The 21,608-nt window shown below is 37.3% G+C and overlaps 3 protein-coding genes across 6 annotated transcripts; all 3 read left to right on the top strand.

Moving 5' to 3' along the window:
- Window positions 1–2,014: 2,014 nt before the first annotated feature.
- LOC141587383 (protein SPA1-RELATED 2) lies at window positions 2,015–10,487 on the top strand. 4 transcript variants are annotated; one of them, XM_074408860.1, is made up of 10 exons: window positions 2,015–2,287; window positions 2,762–3,828; window positions 3,973–4,130; window positions 4,502–4,659; window positions 5,680–6,472; window positions 7,205–7,351; window positions 8,007–8,324; window positions 8,434–8,493; window positions 9,265–9,985; window positions 10,069–10,487. In XM_074408860.1, the coding sequence occupies exons 2-9, from the start codon at window positions 2,799–2,801 to the stop codon at window positions 9,454–9,456; spliced, it is 2,856 nt and encodes a 951-aa protein (XP_074264961.1). In that variant the 5' UTR covers window positions 2,015–2,287; window positions 2,762–2,798; the 3' UTR covers window positions 9,457–9,985; window positions 10,069–10,487. The 4 variants fall into 4 exon arrangements, with proteins under 4 accessions (XP_074264961.1, XP_074264958.1, XP_074264960.1 ...); XM_074408861.1 differs by having other exon boundaries at window positions 2,163–2,287; window positions 10,056–10,487; XM_074408857.1 differs by having other exon boundaries at window positions 2,116–2,287; window positions 2,762–4,130.
- Window positions 10,488–10,542: 55 nt separating this feature from the next.
- LOC141588797 (uncharacterized) lies at window positions 10,543–11,478 on the top strand. The gene has a single exon (XM_074410222.1). It carries the CDS (start codon window positions 10,585–10,587, stop codon window positions 11,476–11,478), a length of 894 nt encoding a protein of 297 aa, XP_074266323.1. The 5' UTR covers window positions 10,543–10,584.
- Window positions 11,479–12,601: 1,123 nt separating this feature from the next.
- LOC141587382 (CMP-sialic acid transporter 1-like) lies at window positions 12,602–21,188 on the top strand. The gene is made up of 8 exons (XM_074408856.1): window positions 12,602–12,879; window positions 17,380–17,463; window positions 17,573–17,787; window positions 17,892–17,970; window positions 18,717–18,886; window positions 19,457–19,643; window positions 19,814–19,891; window positions 20,674–21,188. Exons 1-8 carry the CDS (start codon window positions 12,829–12,831, stop codon window positions 20,785–20,787), a joined length of 978 nt encoding a protein of 325 aa, XP_074264957.1. The 5' UTR covers window positions 12,602–12,828; the 3' UTR covers window positions 20,788–21,188.
- The last annotated feature ends 420 nt before the right edge of the window (window positions 21,189–21,608 follow it).

Here is a 21,608-nt window from a genome sequence, read left to right as displayed (position 1 = left end):
TTATTACACGAGGGATAGCAACCCCAAAAATGTTCTCCCGAAGAATGGTACAAAGCTCGCTAAAGGGAAAATATAAGTAAGTAGGAAGAGTGCTCGAATTAATTCCTCGTTTAGCTAGAAAATCAGCTGACCTGATTGCCTCTCTATAAGTATGCTCCAGTTTGACCGTCCATGAGTTGTCCCTGACTAATTTCCGGCAACCCTCAACATTAGATTTCAGATTATTGCTTACCAGCTGATCTTCATTAATCAGATTAACGCAGGGAGAATAATCCATATGGATAATTAATTTCATTAAACGCAGAGACCTTGCCTTCTCGATCTAGCCTAGCGAGTAACGCAAGTAATTCAGCTTTTATAGAGGAAAATATCCCACATGAAGAATAATAAGCTGTAATGAAATTACCCGTCTCATCTCGAAATATACCTCCTCCTCCAGCTGAATCTGGATTACCCTTCGAGACTCCGTCTGTATTTAACTGGACCCAATCATGGGGTGGTGGAAGCCAACGGATGAAGACTTCGGTATTCGATGGTCTTGGATTCGGGATAAAAATGTCGAAACTGTCAAATGTTTTTTTTATAGTCTCAAATTGTTGATAAAGAAAGGGTTAGAAATTCTCCAGCTTTACCCATAATTCGAGTCTATTTGACGGATCTGGGATCACATACACAGTGGAAAAGAACCAGGGGAATTCGCCATTCCTTGCAATCTCAACGGTCAGAAATTGCTTATGCTCCTTTACAAGGTTGACTGTGACCACCTCCATTTGCCAGTACAACCAAATGCCTTCGCTGAAACCAATAACATTCACTCTCGAATGACCATCATATCCAAGGATGCTACCCAATTTTACAGCGTTCTCACTTCCCATATAAGTTTCCACGAGAGCGAAACAGAGGGTTTATAAGTACAAACTACTTCCTTAATAGCACTTATTTTCTTTTAAATGATAACATTTTACCAACCCAATTTAAATAGTCACATTTTATCATAAAAATAGTCACATAAGACTTTCTGTCTGAAATGAGAATTAGTGACCAGTAAAAAAAAAAGCAAAAAATAATGACTACATCCACGTGCACATCACGTGACACACCCTAACAAGTCATCAACCAAAAACGATAGTCATTACGTCAGAGAGAGAGAGAGAGTAGAGCCTAATCAGCCTATATCTCTAGATTCATTTATTTACATATAAAATATACGGACAACTTGTAATTACGAAGTTTTTAATAGTTATCGCATAATTAGAACCACAAGGAGATAACCTTGTATCCAGAACCCAAAACCAGTGACGTTGTACAAACATTTCAGCCACCCATAAAACATTACTTTATTAATTAGAGTATTATTCTATTTCTGGTAAGTTATTAACCGTGGACCGGGCTGGGTCGGGTTTATAGTATGTGAAAGTTTGGATATTTTCATTATGAACTTGCTTATTTTATCATAATTTGTGATCATTTTTTATTGGCAACATTTTATTTTATTTTCTTTAGTGGATTATACCTGTCTTAAGTATATAATTGGGTCAAATATTATCCCAGGTAGGTTGATAGGACAGTAAATCAGTAATTTGCCTTGCTGTTCTTTTGACATTCTGCCTTTTGTGTCATCCATATTTGACTTGTTTTATTGTTTAATATAGATATATCTGTTTTTTGTATCAATAAATCATTATATGTTACATATTCATTTTAAAAAATTTACACTTATTTTTTACTTTGAATTATAGATTAGACGAATAGTCTCATAGTAAATTTATTTTGCCACTATTCCATATTTATTCAAACAAAATAATAAAGCTGAAAGAACGAATATCATTTATTTTTTGAGGGGTAAAAATCAAATAAGATATACTAACCCTCAATTACTCCATAAAAAATAAAAGTGAAAATAAATAAGATTGTGAAAGGTTTTAGGTTAAAACAATTTTAAACCGGACCAACCGAAAAATGAATAATTGACCATCATAGCATAGTTCATACCACATCAATTTGATTGATTTTCAATTATTACCTTGTTTTGTCAGGCTATACAAACAAAATAAAAAATCATGAAATTTAGGGAACCACATATATATACCTGGCTTTAATATTTCTATCTTAATAAATAAAACCAAAAAAAAAAAAACTGAAGATATTTCTATCCCTTTCTACTTCTGGAAAGTTTTGTGTTTCTGATAAGTTTATAAACATGCTTTGTACTCTTACAGGGTTTCTATCATTTTTCTTCTCTCTACACGTCAGGAATTACTGCTTATTTTTTGATTCCACAATTTGGGTATGTTTTCAAATTTGATTTTAATTAATGGGTATCTCTTAATTTCATGAATTTTATTGTGGTTATCTCTTAATTTATGCTTATGAGTAGTAATTTTGTAATTAGGGTTTTGTTTTTCCTTGCTTGCAATTCAAATTAGCTCAAATTAGTAGTTGTATAGTTGATTAATTGATTGTCGGTGGTTGTTTCTGGGAATTTTGATTGTTCTTTGTGATTGGTAATGATTTAGGTTTAAGTAATGAATGTGTAATTAAACCCAATTTTCTGCAAATTGGGTTTTGTTTTTAATACAATATTTTGTGCATGTTTGGGGAGTTTGATGAATTTGATGAATGTGGGGGCGTGCTTTGGTACACCTGATTTCGAGTTCTTAGGATGCGGTACCGGCTTTAGTCGTTAGTTTGATTGAATTTGCACCATTGTGATTTTTTTGGTATGTTAGATGCTTAAAACTCAAAATGTCCCATTTTGTAGATGTTTCCTTTGCATTGAGGATTCAACTATAGTCAGTATGGATGTAGTAGATATGGATGAGACTACGACAGTTAGTCGAGCTGATGATGTTCGAGCCCCAGGTAAAGAAGGTGAGTTTTTGAGGGAGAGTCGGAATCTGGCAGGGCCAAGTGATAGAGTTATTCGTAGGGAAGGGGAATTGAGAAGGAGCTCGGTTAGACAGTTTATGGATCTATTAAACGGAAAAGATTCTGGTAGTACTGTAAATTTAGAGGACACGACTCAAAATCCATGTACCAGTTTTGGAGAAAGCGGGGAGGAGAGAGTTCAAGAGCTAACTTTAGGTCATTGCCATTCGGGTTTTCCCATGATGAATGAGGGCCAAATGATGGAGGAAATGTTGAATGAGGGGCAATATGGACAACGACGAGGGGTCACATTTGATACTGGAACTAAACCCAAACATCCTAATCGTAAGGAAAAATCTCCAGCAACGTCAACTATGGATGTTTCAACTGGAGAACGAGCTGGTCAAAATGTCAATCTAAATCTTAATCTGTCAACTTACAATGTTAGTAGCGAATCTCCCAGGGATGCTGTATCTTCTGGTGGGATGAGGATGAAGATTATATCCAAATCTACTGGATATCCTGAATACTTTGTGAAGAACAGCTTAAAGGGTAAGGGGGTCTTCTGCAATGGCCCCATTTCTGTCGGTGTGGAAGGCAAGCGCCAGGAGAGTCCTTGTATTCCCTCAATAAGCCCTTCACCTCATGGCTGTAGTACCCACGACCTTAGTGGAAGTCATGCGTTTGCCAATGATGGAATCAGTTTGAGGGAGTGGATGAAATCGGGTAAGCTACAGAAAGCTGACAGGATGTGTATTTTCAAAGAGATTCTTGATCTGGTGCATTTTCTTCACTCCGACGGCAAAGTATTGGTGGACTTACGTCCATCTTGTTTTAGATTGTTGCCCTCAAGAGAGATTCGTTATTGTGGGCGCTTATCGATGTCGGAAGAAATGTCTGGGAGTATAATTCGCAAGGAAGTTGTTAAGTCACAATCTCTCAAAAGGCCACTAGAGCAGGGTATGTCGAGCTTCTCTGATTTGGGTGCGAAGCACCATAAATCCACCAATAATGTGAATTTTTACAAGATGAAGCCACAGTCTGAACTTCCTCGTGGCCTGACATCCATAACAAATGAGTTTGATGCTAATCTTGCTGGTTCAGGAGATTCTACAAGTCAAGGCAACTTAAGCAGGCTACAACATGCATTTTCTGTTGTTGATCAGTTGGAAGAGAAGTGGTATAGAACTCCTGAGGATATTTTTGGCAGGGGATGCACTTCATCATCAAATATCTACTGTCTCGGTGTATTATTGTTTGAGGTGTGGAGAATTTTCTATACACTACTTATTTTTTCTCATTCAGCATTGTGTAATGCACTGTTTTAATGTTTATGTAAGCCATTCGAAATTCAAAACATTTTGTTTTAAACCATCCCATTTGTGGGCTCTGAAAGTGCGCTCTCTTCAGCCCGCATAGTTAAACCGAACATTTAGACAACCCATCAAATTATTCTATGTTTAAATGCTTCAAAATGGATTAAGTGGGCTTATTTTCTCCATTTTTCCACTTTCCTGCACGGGTTTCTGAAGTTGCTCATAACACCACCTTTGCCATGACAAATTTAGGTATTATTAGGCTCTTGTTAATAATTTTGACCTTGAAATTGAATGCCCAAGTTTCTGTGTTCTAGCTACTCAGCAATTTTCACTCTGCGGAACTGCATGCTGCGGCAATGTCAGATTTGCGTCACAGGATTCTTCCACCAAACTTCCTATCGGAAAACCCAAAAGAAGCTGGGTTTTGTCTTTGGCTGCTTCATCCCGAACCTTCACTTCGTCCAACAGCTAGGTAATGCGCTTAATGCTGCCCCATCCCAGATTCCTCTCTCATCATGATGCTTGACTTTTTGAGTATGGTAAGATAAGTGTGTAGATGTTACTGAATTTATCAGTAGTCTAGCGACATTACTCTTACTAGTAAAGTGATAATTACCTCTTCGTTTTTACGAAATTGTATGCATGAATTACAATAAGTTGGTAACAAACTAACTAACAGGGGTTGTTTGGTTGCCCTTGGAGAAACATGGGAAGTTCCACTTCCCAAGAATTACAAAAAGTGGAGTTGTTTGGTTGCCACTTTTTTGTAAAATTGGGGAAGTTGTACTTCCCATGGAATTGACTTCCTACAAAAATGTAGGAAGTTGCTTACCAACACCCTCCTTGGTAAGTTGAAGTTCCGGTGGAAGTAAATTCCCATATTGGCAACCAAACAATTTTGGGAAATTCCCATGAATTGCACGAGGGAGTTTATTTCCCATGGTTTTGTATTTCACTTGATCTTGTAATTCCCGCATCAACCAAATAACCCAACAAAAAAAACTACTAGTTTGTGGTGGGTGGTCTTCTCCCATCAATGATTGCAGACATTCTGTGGTGGGTAAAATTAAAGTTGTCATTTTTTACTCAACTCCAGTACAGGTAGATGCACACTTATAAATTTATGAAGCTAATTGAAATGCAACACGGAACAACAAAATTGTAAGCTATAACTCTACAATATATGCTTTAAGAGGGACATTCCTTATGCTCTTAGTTGGCTTATTGAACTCTATGCATTTGTACCTAAGACAGTTAACTTCTCATGAATATATCTTGTCAACTCATGTTTTTTGAGTTTCTTAAGTTACCTCTGTTGATATTTTTTTTTGACAATCAGCAAATATAAGTTAAAGGGAATTGTGCTCGATAAGTATGTGAAATACTTGTGTTTCTTGATTTGTGCTGTCTTATATGGAATTATCTTCCGAGTAATTTTTTAAATGTTGAAAAAGCACATTCCATGTTCTTACCGTGGGTTGTTGTTGATCAGTGATATTTTACAATCAGAAGTCATTTGTGCACTACAAGATTTTTGTGGGGACGATAATTCATCATTAATTGAACAAGATGAAGGGGAATCAGAGCTCTTGTTACATTTTCTAATGTCCATGAAAGAACAAAAGCAAAAACGGGCTTCAAAGTTGATGGTGGACCTTGGGTGTATCGAAGCCGATGTCAAAGAATTAGAGAAAAGACATCTATTGGAGACTCCTATGAGCCTAATGTATCCACATGATGACTTTCTTTATGCAAGGGAAAGAGTTCCTTGCAATGAAGATATAGGAGACACTCGGATTTCGAAGAATGTCGATCATCTTGAAAAAGCCTACTTTTCAGCAAGATCGCGAATGCATCATTCTACTAGTGATTTCGTGATTCGTAAGGATAACGATTTACTTCATAATCGAGAGAATTGGTGTGTGGGTAGTAGGGAAGAAGAACAACATAACCCCATTGATGAACGAGGAGCCTTCTTTGATGGTTTATGCAAGTATGCTCGTTACAGTAAGCTGGAAGTTTGTGGAACTCTAAGAAATAGAGAAATTACCAACTCTACCAATGTCATTTGCTCTTTGAGTTTTGATCGGGATGAGGACTACTTTGCAGCTGCTGGTGTATCAAAAAAAATAAAGATTTTTGATTTCCAAGCTCTTTGTGATGATTCTGTTGATATTCATTATCCAATGATCGAGATGTCCAATACATCAAAGTTGAGTTGTGTTTGCTGGAATAGCTACGTTAGAAATTACTTGGCTTCAAGTGACTATGATGGTATAGTGAAGGTAAGCAAATATTTTGCAAGTAAAAACAATATTGTACCCAATATATTGCTTTTTGTAGGAGTGTGTTATGTTTATGCTTAACAATGTAAATCTTAGTTTTTATTGGCATTTGAGGGTATCTTGTACCCGCATCCGCGAACTATAATGTGTACCCACACCCGCCCCGCAGGTATCCGTTGACCCGCCAAATTGCCTTTCTCCTCAAAAAATAATTTTTAAAAATATATTTCTTAAATCTAAAACATACTACCCTCTTACAATTTATACAAATAAATCTCCCCAAAGGAGTCTGAAATAGTTTTAACATTCAATTAACTAGTACACGAGTTTTTTAAACAATGAAATGACAAAGCTAACCTACGTAATTGATATTTCTCTTTTTGATTTGTTTAGACCATTTTTTTTGAAGTTATTAAAGTTTTTATTTGTTATAAGATAATTGTTATGTATAATAGTGTATGAATAAGTGGGTCGGAGATGGTTAAGGCGGGTATAAGCGGGGTGAGGTGGGTGTTGGTATTTAGCAGGTCTCATGTGATACCCCCCCACGACCCGCGACATATGACACTTTTGATACCCACCCCGCCTCACCACCCATCAAATCATTACCCGCATCTGCCTCCAATGGGACGGGTGCAGGGCAAGACGCACAAAAACCCTCCTCAAAGACATTCCTACTCCCTTCCACTTCCACTGATGTTAACTATCATGCTTTATTTGTATTAATTTCAGCTATGGGATGCGAGCACCGGTCAAAGCTTTTCACAGTATGCTGAGCACGAAAAAAGGGCATGGTCTGTCGATTTTTCTCCATTGGATCCCACAAGACTGGCTAGTGGAAGTGATGATTGCTGTGTCAAACTTTGGAGTATCAATGAGGTAACTTCGTTCATCACTACCATCATTCATTTTCTGTTTCTGTATGGCATCTTGGCACTGTCTATGAATGTACTTTTTTCATTACGAAATCAAAATAGCATAATATTTATGACCATGTGTACGTTTAGCTTTTGTTATGGTTCCTAGGACACTAAATAATTTTTTTGACCTATGAAGTTGAGAAGAATGTCCATTTCCAATGGAGGCAGATAGTCACTACTCTATGGTTATGCATCTTATATGGTTATGCATCTTAATGGAATATAACAAAATTGCTCACTAAAATATTTGCACTTCTTTCTGTTGTGAAGTATTAGTCTTTTAATGTGTTTTCAAAGTTATAGTCTTTTAATGCGTTTTCATTGTGGGTCATGTAGAAACAGTTCTACACTTCTGTATATTAACGGGGTAGGGCTGTGTACATCAGACCCAGTTATCCCGCCATTTATTTGTGGGAGCCCTAACTAGAACTGAGAAAAAAATTGATTATCGAACCAATCCGATATCCGCTTCGAATCCAATCCAAAGTTATTGATATATGATCCAAAAATTAAGTAAGGGTCAGACTTCATATCAGACTTGATATCCGCTTCTAATTGTTTTGCCCTTGTGTTGTCATATTGAGAATCCTAATTTTTCTTTCAATCTTGGACAGAAAAATTGTTTGCACACAATACGGAACATTGCAAATGTGTGCTGTGTTCAGTTTTCTTCTCATTCTTCTAATTTGCTGGCCTTTGGGTCTGCCGATTACAAGATATATTGTTATGATCTTCGAAATGCTAATGTACCGTGGTGTGTATTGGGTGGTCATGATAAGGCTGTGAGTTATGTCAAATTTGTTGACTCCTCGACTCTTGTCTCTGCATCAACCGACAACACACTCAAGCTTTGGGACCTAAATCGATCTAGGTCTCTTGGGTTGTCCACGAATGCATGCAGTTTAACTCTCAAAGGACATACTAATGAAAAGGTCAGTAATAGTATCATGTGCTTGGATTGCATGCGTTGCGATGTAAACCCAGATTTTTTTAGCAACTCTAGTAGAAAGTGTAATTGAGGTTTCATTTATACTCTTGCAGAATTTTGTGGGGTTGTCGGTTTCTGACGGGTACGTAGCTTGCGGTTCAGAAACAAACGAGGTAATCTTTCTCCTCCCTCAATCAGTGTAATTTGTGGCCAAGGGCAAACTAAGGATACAAGAACATTACTCCTTGGCTTCAAGTGTTCTCACAAGCGGTGAGGTCAAGGGGTCGAATTTACCTAGCCTTATTCCTATTAGTCTTATATATTACAAAGAATTGTTTCCGAATGACTCAAAATGAAAATTGTGCTGACAATCACCTCAAATGACTGCTACTTAACAATAAATAGAAGCACAGCTAGTTTAGTGACCCATTTTACTTGGTTCAACCACAATCCTTAAACAAACAAATAATGTGTCTTTGGCTCCATTGAATGGAAAATTGGAAATGGATCAAGGATGTTATCAACGGAAAAAGATCTTGATGACTCCGTTTTTTAAACAGGCCACACGGAAATTTATAAGATGACTAACACGTGAGACCATTAGATCAACCCATAACTCATACTCCCTAGTCTCTTCATCTTTTCCATCTTACCCCAGTCTTCAAATTTTCCCTCACAAAAAAAAAAATGAGAAATGGGTTTAAATAGAAAAAAGTGGAGGGAGTACATTATTTTTTGAAAACCACCTACTCATTAATTGACTGGATTTATACAAGGCTTGGCATTCTGCTCTATGGAATTGATTAACAGAAGTGAGCTTCTGTACCAGTGTCAGATGGCAGTTTATTTCCTGACTGTGTATCACTGTATCCTTTTTCAGTTACTTTTCTAGCCAATTGTATCTTCCTTGACGTGGTCATCTGACAAATTGTGTCTGTGTTTAGGTCTATACTTACTATAGATCCCTTCCAATGCCAATTACCTCGCACAAATTTGGCTCGATTGATCCAATAACTGGAAAAGAGACAGATGATGAAAATGGCCAGTTTGTTTCCAGTGTCTGCTGGAAGGGTAAATCTAATCAGCTGGTCGCTGCCAACTCCACTGGGTGTATAAAGGTGTTACAGATGGTCTAAATTTTGAATTTCTGTAGCCTTCCATCATTTGTTCAGAAAGCTGCTCTGGAGCCTTCCATTATTTGTTCAGAAAGACAATGTATATACTATCACTTGTTCCTGCATCTTTCCTTCCAAAAAGATGACTGAACGAAAACATCATTGTGGGTATCGTATGGATTGATCTCATCGGAGCGACCTGGCAGAAGCTATGTTACTCGGACTCCGCCATAAGTATGGGACAGTCTTATGATAAGGTCATTATGGGACTGACCGTATAATGAGGTGGTTATACTTTATTTCACTGTTTAGGAGTTAGTGGGTAGATAGGTAGCATGTTTAGTTATGTGGGTTGGTGCTACAGTAAAGTAGCACAATGTACGCAACATAGGGTAATTCATATGAAGAGTTAAACTAACATAGGGTAAAAGAGAATCTACACCGGAGTTGTTACTTGATAAAGAGTTACTAGCAGAAAACGGTGGCCCTCTGAAATGATACATGGAAGCAAGGGGGCTTTTATCTGCAACATTAGCCTTCCGAATTTTTGGTAAGTTTTCCTTCATATGTATCTGAGTTTGTAAGACCAAGTGCATTTCTGTAATGTTATTTATGTGCAGTGACTTTGTGCAGTTGATAGAGGCGGCCATCTGTTAGAGTGTACAGTTGAAAGGGATCTTCGGAAGTGGGTGTACAGTCCTGCAAACTTCCCGCGTGTAAATACTAGGCTTCCCTCATGGAGAAATATAGACTTCAGCAAGTCTTACGACTTCGTTAGACATTAGTTTATTTCTTTGATTTTTTTTTTTTTTTTTTTTTTTTTGCTTTCTTTTAAGCCTGTGGACTTCTCAGATCATCACAATTTGTTTTCTGTTTTGTGGGAAATCAGTGTCTACATATAATTAATAATTGCAATCCTGGTGGAAGGTCCACTAGTAAAAGTTGTGGTCTAATGTGGGATTCTTTTTTTATATGTGCAAAATCTATGCACCATCCACCACATTTAGCTACTGGTGTTTCCATGACACAAGAAATCAAACTCCTTTTTGTAAGATGCAGATGTGTGCGACTCTCTGTATATAAACATCGATCGGTTATCCGCAGGAAAATAAAAACAGCCTTACCAAAAATAACTAAGATTGAATAAAAATGGGAACTTTTCTTGGGCATTTTGTACCTGGTTTGGCCCTGATCACTCTTGGTTTATGGCACACTGTCAACACCATAAGATGTTATTACCTCAAAGGCCCTACCAATTTCGTGTCGAGATTTTGGTACCCATTTAACCATTCTGTCTTTAAAGTGAGAGAGCTGGAACTCATCCTCATCCTTTTCTTCTCAATCCTAGCAATCATCCTCCAAGTCTTTGACTACCCATCTTTTCATGTAATATTCGAGCTCGACAACTTTGAGCATGCAACCATGTTTCTACACCTTGCTATCTTCACAGGATTTGCCTTGTGCGCAGAATTAACTCATATCTCAGAGTGTGTATCAGGTGTAATCGGAATGTTGGGTGCATCCGTCTTCTGTCAGGAATTATTTCTGCTCCACTTTCACTCGACGGACCATGCCGGCCTTGAAGGCTGTTACCACGGCCTGCTGCAGCTCATTGTCTTAACATCTGTGATTTCGGCCTTAGCCACCACTTTCTTCCCTGCCAGTTTCCAATCTGCACTTCTCCTTTCAATATCTGTTGTTTTTCAGGGGTGTTGGTTTGTGAACATGGGGTTTATGCTGTGGGTACCCAAGTTGGCACCTTTGGGTTGCTTCGGGCAGAAAAATACAATTAGTGGTGGTGAAATGGTTCATGGAGGGGCAGTAATTTGTGAGTCACCTGAGGCTGATTTTAGGGCAAGAGCACTAGCTAATCTACAATTTAGTTGGATACTTGCAGGAATCTTGGTGTTTACAGGACTTTCGTCCATGATTCTTGCCAGAAAGCGTTCTGGAGTCCGCCAATTGACTGTATATGAGCAGCTTCACTGTAGAACCTCGGATTCTACATCAACCATCAACTTCAGGCAACCTCTTGATGTTTAGATAATGTTTAGATACTTAATATCCCGTTATCAATGTATGAAATATACCCTTACACATAAAGTTATACACCATCTTCGTCAATTCTAATGCATCATAAACTTTAAAGACTTAATTCACAACTTTGTATGATATCTAGTTTATGTATATCAATCATCATGCGTAAGCTCTACAATTCAAAAAAAACAACTCTCTATTCTAAGAAGCATCAATACATCTTCACACTTTAAAATAATTCACTTGTAATCAACCTTTTTCTTTTAAGAGCGGAGATCTTCAGCAACGATGCTTTGTTTATTTTTACACAACACTTGATCGAATTAGGAAATTATAAGTAACAAGAGGGGGATTAAAACCAATGCAGTCATCTCATCCCAAACCTTATTAAGTGCATCTTTCAAGTCACCTCTCTTGCTATACCCTGTAATAAGAGTGTTCACAATCCCCCTTTCCTTCACCTCGTCAAGAAGTTTTCCTGCTTTAGAGACATTAAAGAGCTCTCATCTCTTATTAATGTGTAAGATATAGGCGTTCAAATGTGGGCTTGGACCGAACATGGACCGAGCTCACATTTAATTTTTGGCCCACGGACAAGCGGGTTAGCGGGTTCGTGGGACGGATTAGTAGGGGCCTGTGTATTTTCTTAAAATGCCTTGAAATGCCTTGTCTGTACCCGCTTTTTTAGCGGGCGGGATGGGCCGGGTTCAGTCGACGGGATGACCCATGAACACCTCTAGTGTAAGAGCTCTCATCTCTTATTAATCTCGAGACTTTCAATCGTGTTTCCATTAATATTCTTATTGACAATTTTAAATGATTCTTCATATTAGTGGACTACAAATAGTTTGGGTATTGACTATTAAGGCTTTGTTGTTGTCGTTTTTAAAATACATTAGATTATGGAGGCTCGTATGGAGGGTAGAAGATTATTCGTCAAAATTATTGTGAATCTCAATTTCTTATTGATTGCGGTGATATGGTATACCGAGATGTCCTGAGAATTTAATTTTAGATTTTCCCATTGACGTTTGCTATCAATTAAGACTTCATAATTATAAGACGGAACATTTTACCAATAAAGGACCGTCACAGAATAAGACGGTATTACCCTATTGGCCCCCACCCAACTCCACTCCACTCGGCTTCCACTCGACCATCTTTCTCTGAGCTCGGAGTTGCGATTTCCAGATCATACGATTAATATTCTCCCTCTTACATGATTTCCCTCGAATTTTCCCCAATTCCTTAATTATTGCTCAAAACACATCAATTCCCCTTTTATTCAAACCCTAAATTTGATGAAACTAGCTAATTAGTAAGTAAAAAGGGAATTAAATTGCTACATTTCTGGAGATGCAGTGGTACTTCGTAGCTGCTCTTCTCACCATCCTCACTAGTTCTCAGGTCACCTTCTCTCTTTTTTTATTAATTAATTAATTAATTTTATGTTGAATTTTGAGCCTTGTATACTTGTAATTAATTAATTAATTGATTTTAAGTATTACGCTGAGATTATGCTTTTCGGATAACGGGAATCACAAATTTAGGGCAAAATTGTTGCTTAGAGTATGCAGTTTCCGTCGAAATTGATCACCTTTTTGTTCGGCAGAATTGTTACTTAGAACAAGAATAATAACTTAGAGCTTTAGAAGGAATGTTGGCGTCCAATTGGGAGGGGTAGATGTAGTTATTCTTTGTGCGAATCGCGATTTTGCGCATAATTGTTGCATACAATCTGTAGTTTTCTTTGCAACATTGTGGCGCTTTTTGGTGATTATATTACTGGAACAAGGACTATAATCTAGTAGGGATGCTGCCGTGAGGTTGGGAGGAGTAGACGTTGTTAGGTTATTCTTCTTTACCTTTTTAGAATTGATCTTACTCGAGTTGAGTTGAGCTGTAGTGAGCGACTTGTAGTGTTGCTCTTGGTAACAGGAGACTAATGAAAAAGTTATAAATGGAACATTATTGGTATCCATGCTTGTAGCATTGCTTGAACTAGGAACCTTGGGGTACGTTTCATGAAGCTGATTATTGTACTTGAGCTCGTATGTAAAGTAGAGCTTATGAGTGTGTTGAAAATGCAAGAAATAGATTTTGATCTGGATTTAAGTGGTAGTGAGGTAGTCAAAAGGGTATCCAAACATTAGGAGTGTGATTGTCATTGATGTTCGGAGATCTGAAAGGAATAACACCATATGAGAAAGAGATGGATTGACAACATAAGTAACACTCATTTGGTAAATTCCAGGTTATGACTTATCAAGCATGTTTCAAAAGTCATAACCTATGCTTGTGAGAGTTTTTTGGCCCTATAAATATTTTATTGGGAAAATGGTTTGAAACATTTTGCACCAGCGTCTTAGATGACTTATCACATAGTGTCATAGTGACACCATGCCTTGTTGGTTTAATCTAAAAGTCATGCTCTTGTGATTTCTATAAATCATCGACATCAACATTTTCCTAACACCCCTTAAAGAACCTTCTATATTAGCAAGGTAAGGAAGATGGATAAGATGTATGCAAGCTTCCCTTGTGATCAGATCTTAGAGACGGTTTCTTGTATACTCGTGATGAAAATGTGTAGATTTTAGACTATTTCCTCATAAGTGAGAAGTGTTAATATTATAATGGTCCATTTTAATTTTGTCCTATTTTTTGAAATTCAAAGAATAGCCAGTCTCCAGCTCTATTAGAAAAAGGCAAATTTCGAATGACTTTGACACTTTGTATTGTCTCCTTGTCTTCGTAGCATGTAATGTTATGACTTTGTGTTGTCTCCTTGTCTTGTAGCATGTAATGTTTATTAGGCTACGGGACTTTGATAACATTCAATGCCCTTGGGAAGCTAGTTTCAGTAGGTTACGGAATATTATGCTACTCAAACTCGCTGACACGGTGTTGGGTGTGACATGGTGTTTAGTTCGGTAACGGGAAATATAGCAAATCACCCCCATAAGTTTGATACTAGGTGCAATTAAGCCCTTTAACTTATAAATGTAGCAATTTACCCCCATTAGTTTCTCTCAATGTGTAATTAACCACACATCTTATTTTTAAGATTGAAATTTACTAAATTAATTTTATACTATTATTGAAAGTCCAAATATTAATCAAATATAAATTCTAAAATTCCTAATTATCAGTAAAACAAGTTCAAGTATATTTTTATAGTATTTATTTATTTATTTTGGTGAAAAATGTTCACAATATAAGAATTTTAAGTGAAGTTATAAAATGACATGACATGACCAAATTTTCTGTTTAAATTAAATTTGGTTTACATTTTTCGTTGAATATGTAGAAATATATTGTATTTAATTTTTAATAGATATATTTAAAATCATTTTTATAATAGAAAATATTAAGTTTTAGTTAAAAAAAGGGTATAAAATTTGATTTGTGCTTAATTACACATTTTTGGAAACTTATGGGGCTAATATGCTACAAGTGAAACTTAAGGGGTTGATTTGCACATAGTATGAGAGTAATGGGGGTAATTTGCTACATCCCCGGTTTCTTAACTCTCCGTTTAAAATTTGCGCTACAGGTTTAGTAAAATGTTTGAACTAGCCATGCTTCATGCACCAGAAAGAAGCAAGGGAATTTATTGTATTGTTCCTCTTTGTTTCAACTGGGTACTTGCCTCCCCATGCCCCGAGACAGTGGCACGGTATCATCCTGAAAAGCCAATTTTGAAGGTGATAGTAGACGCTCAAGTCGGGATATGGGACATAATCAATTAGAAATTTATTCGGAAACATCCTATAGGATTAATTGTCTATGGTGATAGAAAATGATCTAATGTCAAACAAATAGTGGTTTGATAGTGATGTCCCAAACTCATCCTATAGGAACCTTGGGGTACGTTTCATGAAGCTGATTATTATACTGGAGGTCATATGTAAAGTGGAGCTTATGAGTGTATTGAACATGCAAGAAATAGATTTTGGTCTGGACTTTAGTGGTAATGAGGTAGTCAAAAGGGTATCCAAACATTAGGATTGTGATTGTCGTTGATGTTGGGAGATCTGAAAGGAATAACACTCGATGAGATCGAGTTGGATTGGCAAGATAGATAACACTGATTTGGTAAATTCCAGGTTACGACGTATAAAGCATATTTCAGAGGGCATAACTTATGCTTGTGAGACATTTTTTGGCCCTAATAATATTTTATTCGGAAATGGATTGAAACATTTTGCACCAGTGTCTTAGATGACTTCTCACATAGTGTCACATTGACAGCATGCCGCGTAGGTATAATCTAAAAGTCATGCTCATGTGATTTCTATAAATCATCGGCATCAACATTTACCTAACACCCCTACAAGAACCTTCCATATTGGCAATATATGGAAATTGGATAAGATGTATGCAACCTTCCCCTTGTGATCAGATCTCAGGCGTTTCTTGTATACTCTTGATGAAAATGTGTAGATTTATAGACTGTCTACTACTTCTTCGTAAGTAAGGAGTGTTAATATTGTAATGGTCCATTTTAATTTTGTCCCATTTTTTGAAAGTCAAAGAATAGCCAGTCTCTATCTCTATTAGAAAAGGTAAATTTCGAATGACTTTGTGTTGTCTCCTTGTCTTCGTAGCATGTGATGCGTATTAGGCTAGGGAACTTTGATAACATTCAATTCCCCTGGGAAGCTAGTTCATTAGTATAGGCCTATGTTACTCAGGCTCGCTGACACGGTGTTGGGTACGACACGGTGTTTAGTTCTCTAACTCTACGTTCTAAAATTTGCACGACACACAAGTACAATTGTGCCTTGACCGATTGACCCATTATTAGACATGGATACAACACGTTTAGTAAAATGTTTAAACTAGCCGTGCACCAAAAAGAAGCGAGAAAATATTGTTCCTCTTTGTTTCAACTGGTACGTGCCTCCCCATGTGAGACAGTGGCACGGTATCATCCTGAAAAGCCAATTTTGAAGGTTATAGTAGACGCTCGAGTCAACTTATGGGAAATAATCAATTAGAAATTTATTCGGAAACATCCTATTCCTATGGTGACAGAAAATGATCTAATATCGAACAAATGGTGGTTTGATAAGGATGTATAAACTCATCTTTTACATTACCCTTGGGAAGGGTACTGTGGAGTGTGGATCCTCATATCGATATACGGTCAAACTCGACCTTAGGTATACAAGGCTAAACTTGGCACTTTGGTGACACAAAAGGACTCCTATGGAGTGTATGAGTTGGTGGTAATAACCGGAACTTATTCTAATGTAGTTACCTGGAATGATTTTGAAGGATATGCTTGAGATGTTTCGTAAGGCATGGTATAATAATTGGTTGTAAATTGTCTGGAAGATCATGTGTTGACATTGACTATTGCTATAGCAATTAATCTAATACATGCTATATAATGGTGTATCAACTATAAGTAATTTTCAACATTACCTTATCAGGGCACTCTGGATCAAAATATTGTTATACATGGCATGTAGCTAAAAAAAGTAGCCTTAGAAAGTAGCCTTAGAAAGTCTATGAGTTGGTGGTGAGCAATTAGCTAATTCTCAAATAGTCGCTCTAAGGCTTCGGAATCAATTGAAATTTATTTAGAACCATCCTAAGCGTTCACATTGATTAGGGAGATAGCAATGGATCCATTACGAAATAATATAGTGGTACATCAAGCATCTTTCAATTTGCAGCTGTTAGCCAGATACAAACACTGTTATGCATTTGAATGGGCTCCCATGTTTAAACAAAAATATTCCTAGGGGTGGTGGCTGCTAGTGAAAATTTGAACTTACTCTACTATTACGCGTATGATTAGGGGCCGAGTTTGATGGTTAGGTAATAATACACGTTTGAGGCCATTTTTTGCGGCACAGTGCTGACATATTTAGGTTTTTGTTGTGCTTTTTACAGGGCATTTTGACTACTTTATCTCAGAGTAACAGAGGGTATAAATATGACTATGCAACTGTTCCATTTCTTGCTGAGGTGTTCAAGGTATGTTCTGCACTTTCTCTTCTTATAGACAGAGACTTAAATTTTCAACTCTCTCTAGCAATTCCATTGATGGATCCTACTCTTTTGTTTTGCTTGCGATGGTAATTAGTTGCTGGTATCTAGCTTACTTCTTTGGAGGGAAGTACGAACTTCACATACTGTGAGGATGACTACTGATTGGAAGACTGTGCTCTTGTTTCCTATCCCGTCAGTTATATATCTAATTCACAACAATGTTCAGTTTGCTACCCTCACTTATGTGGATACGTCTACCTATCAAATCATGGGCAATCTAAAGATTGTCTCCACTGGAATATTGTTCAGGTGCTTGTGCTTTCTCATTCTGTTCGTAATTTGTGTATTTTGTTTGAGAATATCACCTGCAACTATTTGTGCTATCTAAGTTGCATTGAGGATTCTTATTGTAGGTTATTTTTGAAGAAAAAACTATCTAACCTGCAGTGGATGGGAATCATGCTGTTGGCGGTTGGTACAACGACAAGCCAGGTTATCACTCCCTCCTTCGCAAACTAATACATTCAAGAGCATGTTCAAGACTGTTCATTAAAATGTATGACAATACCTGTAGGAAGCACGATTACAAATTTGCGTGCTTTTCTGGTCTCTTCGGTTATACAGCTTTTTCCTCAAAACAAATGTTAATTCTGTCTGCAACAACTGCAAGTCTGCAGCCCAGAAGTGTAAATGGAACAAAATTTAGGGGAAAAAAAGGGTTTGTGTTACCCAGGCTTGTGCTTCCAAGTGTCGTTCTCGTCTATTTTACGGAAAAATCTCTTTCTAAGCTTAAAATGTTTCTTTTTAAGCTTAAAATGAAGTGCTGGAGTGTCCTACACTTGTCCAAAAGTCTAGAGTCGGACAGGGTTACGTGATAGTATATGAAGGGTTAGAGTAACATGACAAACAACAGAGTTTTCACGGGGATTAAATTTGAAACACAAAAACCTGAAAGCAATTAGTATCAAATCATACTAACATGTTTGGATTAGATAATTATGATATCCTCTTGCTTCTCTGAGATTCTTTTTTTTGTTTTTTTTTTTTGGTTCAAATGAGCGCACTTATGTCGCGGGTGAGAATCGAACCCCCAACTTCATGGTTGGAGTAAGAGAGCTCTTACCACTTGAGCTAACTCTTGTTTTCAAAGTAAAAAGCTTCTCTGAGATTCTAAACTAGCACAACTATGTTGGGGGAACTATTATTCACCCAAATCTCTATTTGTGGTGTTATAATAGGTGAAAGGTTGTGGAGAGCCATCATGCGACTCCCTTTTTTCAGCGCCAATCCAGGGTTATATGTTGGGAATCTTGTCTGCTTGCCTGTCAGCGTTGGCAGGTGTATATACTGAGTTTCTCATGAAGAAGAACAATGACAGCCTGTACTGGCAAAATGTGCAACTCTACACGTAGGTATCTCTGCTTTGCCAACACATGCTTAAAACTTGTACCTACATGTAAGTAGTTGTATTATTTCTCGTATAATGGGTTAGTGGCAGAGAGAGCGTCAAGTAATTTTTGGGTTATGGTTAGATTTTAACCCGATTTGACAAAACATGAGGTCCACACCTTAACATGAATATTTGATTTTAATTTTGAATCTTAATATTCCTCTAGAATTCTACGGTAGTTCACAAGTAACCTCGTGTATGGAGTTTGGGAACCTGTGTTTTAGTGCATTTCACAAGTGAATTATATGTTCAGATTTCTAGTATATTTAGGCATTAACTATCATAAAGGGGATTCTATTAAATTTGTGACCTTGTTTGGATACAGACATGCAGCAGCGATGCAACTTTTAGTGCAAGTTTCATTGTTTGTCATTTGAAATGGGCCTTTTGTATTTCCAATAATGGGTAAGGTAGTGTATATGCAACCCCCTTATCCCATGATGTGGACTGTGGTAGTGTAGTGCTACTCAAATTCTTCTGTGAAGTTAGTTAACAAGTCAAGCTAACTTACACGATCTCATATTTCAGATTTGGTGCACTCTTTAATCTGGCACGCCTAGTTGTAGATGATTTCAGAAGTGGATTTGAAAAGGGACCTTGGTGGCAACGTCTTTTTGATGGATATAGTTTGACGACGTGGCTGGTGGTTCTGAATTTAGGGTCTTCAGGGTTGCTAGTTTCATGGCTAATGAAGTATGCAGATAATATTGTGAAGGTAAATACAACTTTGTATAATCGAATATGTTCGTGACTCTGGTGCCAAAAGCACTTTTAAGACAAGGATGGATTATTAAATTAACGAGCAAAATGAAAGACCAACTGGATTTCATGTCTTTCTGAAGAGTATATATCGTCTAAGCTCTTCAAGAACATTCACACTTTCAGGTTTATTCCTCTTCAATGGCAATGCTGCTGACAATGATCTTATCTGTATACCTGTTCAATTTTAAGCCAACAGTGCAGGTTTGTATGTCTAGAAGCTCAGTTCCGTACATCTTTGCTCGCTGTTATGTACTTATATGTTTACCTCTTAGACAATGGCGGACCTATCAAAATTTGTTTCCTGTATCCCAATAATAGAGGTTGTCATGTAAAATATATTCGTATACAAATTTCACTCTCTTAAGCTAGAAAAAGAAACATCTTTCGTGTCAGACTCCCTAAACCCAAGTAATGGTAAATCCGCCAGTGTCAGACTCCCTAAACCCTAGTAATGGTAAATCCGCCAGTGTCAGACTCCCTGTATAGCTGTACCCCTAGTTTTTAATTGTAAATCTGCCAGTGCCTTTAGACCTCCCCCATTCCTCTTAAGTCTATGAGCTTATTATCTTAAGATTTCAGAACCAGATTTATTTTCCTCGTACTTTTATAGCAAACAAATCAGACTTCATTTTCCTCTTTTATTTGAGCAATGATAATCTGATCTAAGACTACATCACCACACCCAATTTAGGACAGTTAGACATGGGAAAATTCATCTGGAAGCTCTAGTTGATTCTTTTTCATGTTCGTAAAGTTAATTTAGAACCCATGTCACTTAAACTCCTCAATTTTGGGGCAGACTCGTGTCCGACATGACATTCGTTAATATGGGTATCGAATTTGTAATCAACCATTCTCCCTCCAGCACGCCTCCTAGTAGAGACAAGGAGGGAGTTTCGTATGTATCCTCATTTCAAGACAGTTCTGTGTCTCAAAAATTGAGTTAAGGTGATCCACCACTTATTTACTTGTGTTATATGCAGCTTTTCTTGGGTATCATTATATGCATGATGTCGGTGCATATGTATTTTGCCCCACCAAGTGCTCTCATACAACTGCCTGTGGTGGTAAATCCGGAACGTGAAAATCTTAAATAAGTTGCTGCTGAAAGATTGAATTCGTGACTTGAAGTCGTTCAAAACGGGTATGCTTTTGTCATTGTGCCCTTTCGAACATATTTTTAGGAAGGAAACGGAAGTGACTTTCTATCTCCAGAAATATGCTCGCGTCACTGATGTTGGCGACGCTCCTTGATAGAAATTTGCAGGAATATTGTTCATATATGAAACTAACACGCGGCTCAAGTACTTAAGGTTGCAATTGTCCTTGTACAAGAGCAAGGAGATTCGAACATGCAACCTTTATTCACATGGTCTGCATGTCTATTGCTAGGCCAATACATCATTAGTTTACTACGCATTGTTTAGAATTGATAATTTTGAGGTCTGATCTGTTTATTGGTTCCATTTTATTTTATTTAAAGGGAAAAGGCTTGCGTAAAGTTGCATTACAATGTGCGCGAGTCTTGCACAAAACAAGTTGTTTTCCACAGTTGACGTAGCTTTATGGTTTTCGCCATATGGTTTGGGAATAAGTCAATTGAGCATATCTGCACATGTTCATCGGGGCCATCTGCTTCATGAGAAGCAGGGACTCGAATATGTTAATCGTCAATTGTTGGAATTGTATTTTGTCCTGAAAATAGCGATGTTTTCCAGTCTCAAGTCTTTCTTTACCTGGTGAAGCTATCTAAGAATTTGTCTCAAAAGAAGTTACCAAACAAGTTTGAGATTCCAATTCTAGTACTACCGTCAACACTAAAAGCTTACCGTACTAGAATCGGTTTAAGCCATTGAAATTCTCCGAAAGGTTGCCATACAGCCTTCGGTGACCACTCCGTCGATAATTTGTAATTGAT

The sequence above is a fragment of the Silene latifolia genome, chromosome 6 (genome assembly GCF_048544455.1).
Source record: "Silene latifolia isolate original U9 population chromosome 6, ASM4854445v1, whole genome shotgun sequence".
NCBI lineage: Eukaryota > Viridiplantae > Streptophyta > Magnoliopsida > Caryophyllales > Caryophyllaceae > Silene > Silene latifolia.
Note: the sequence above shows the minus strand (reverse complement) of the source record. Positions and strands in the feature narration are given on the sequence as shown.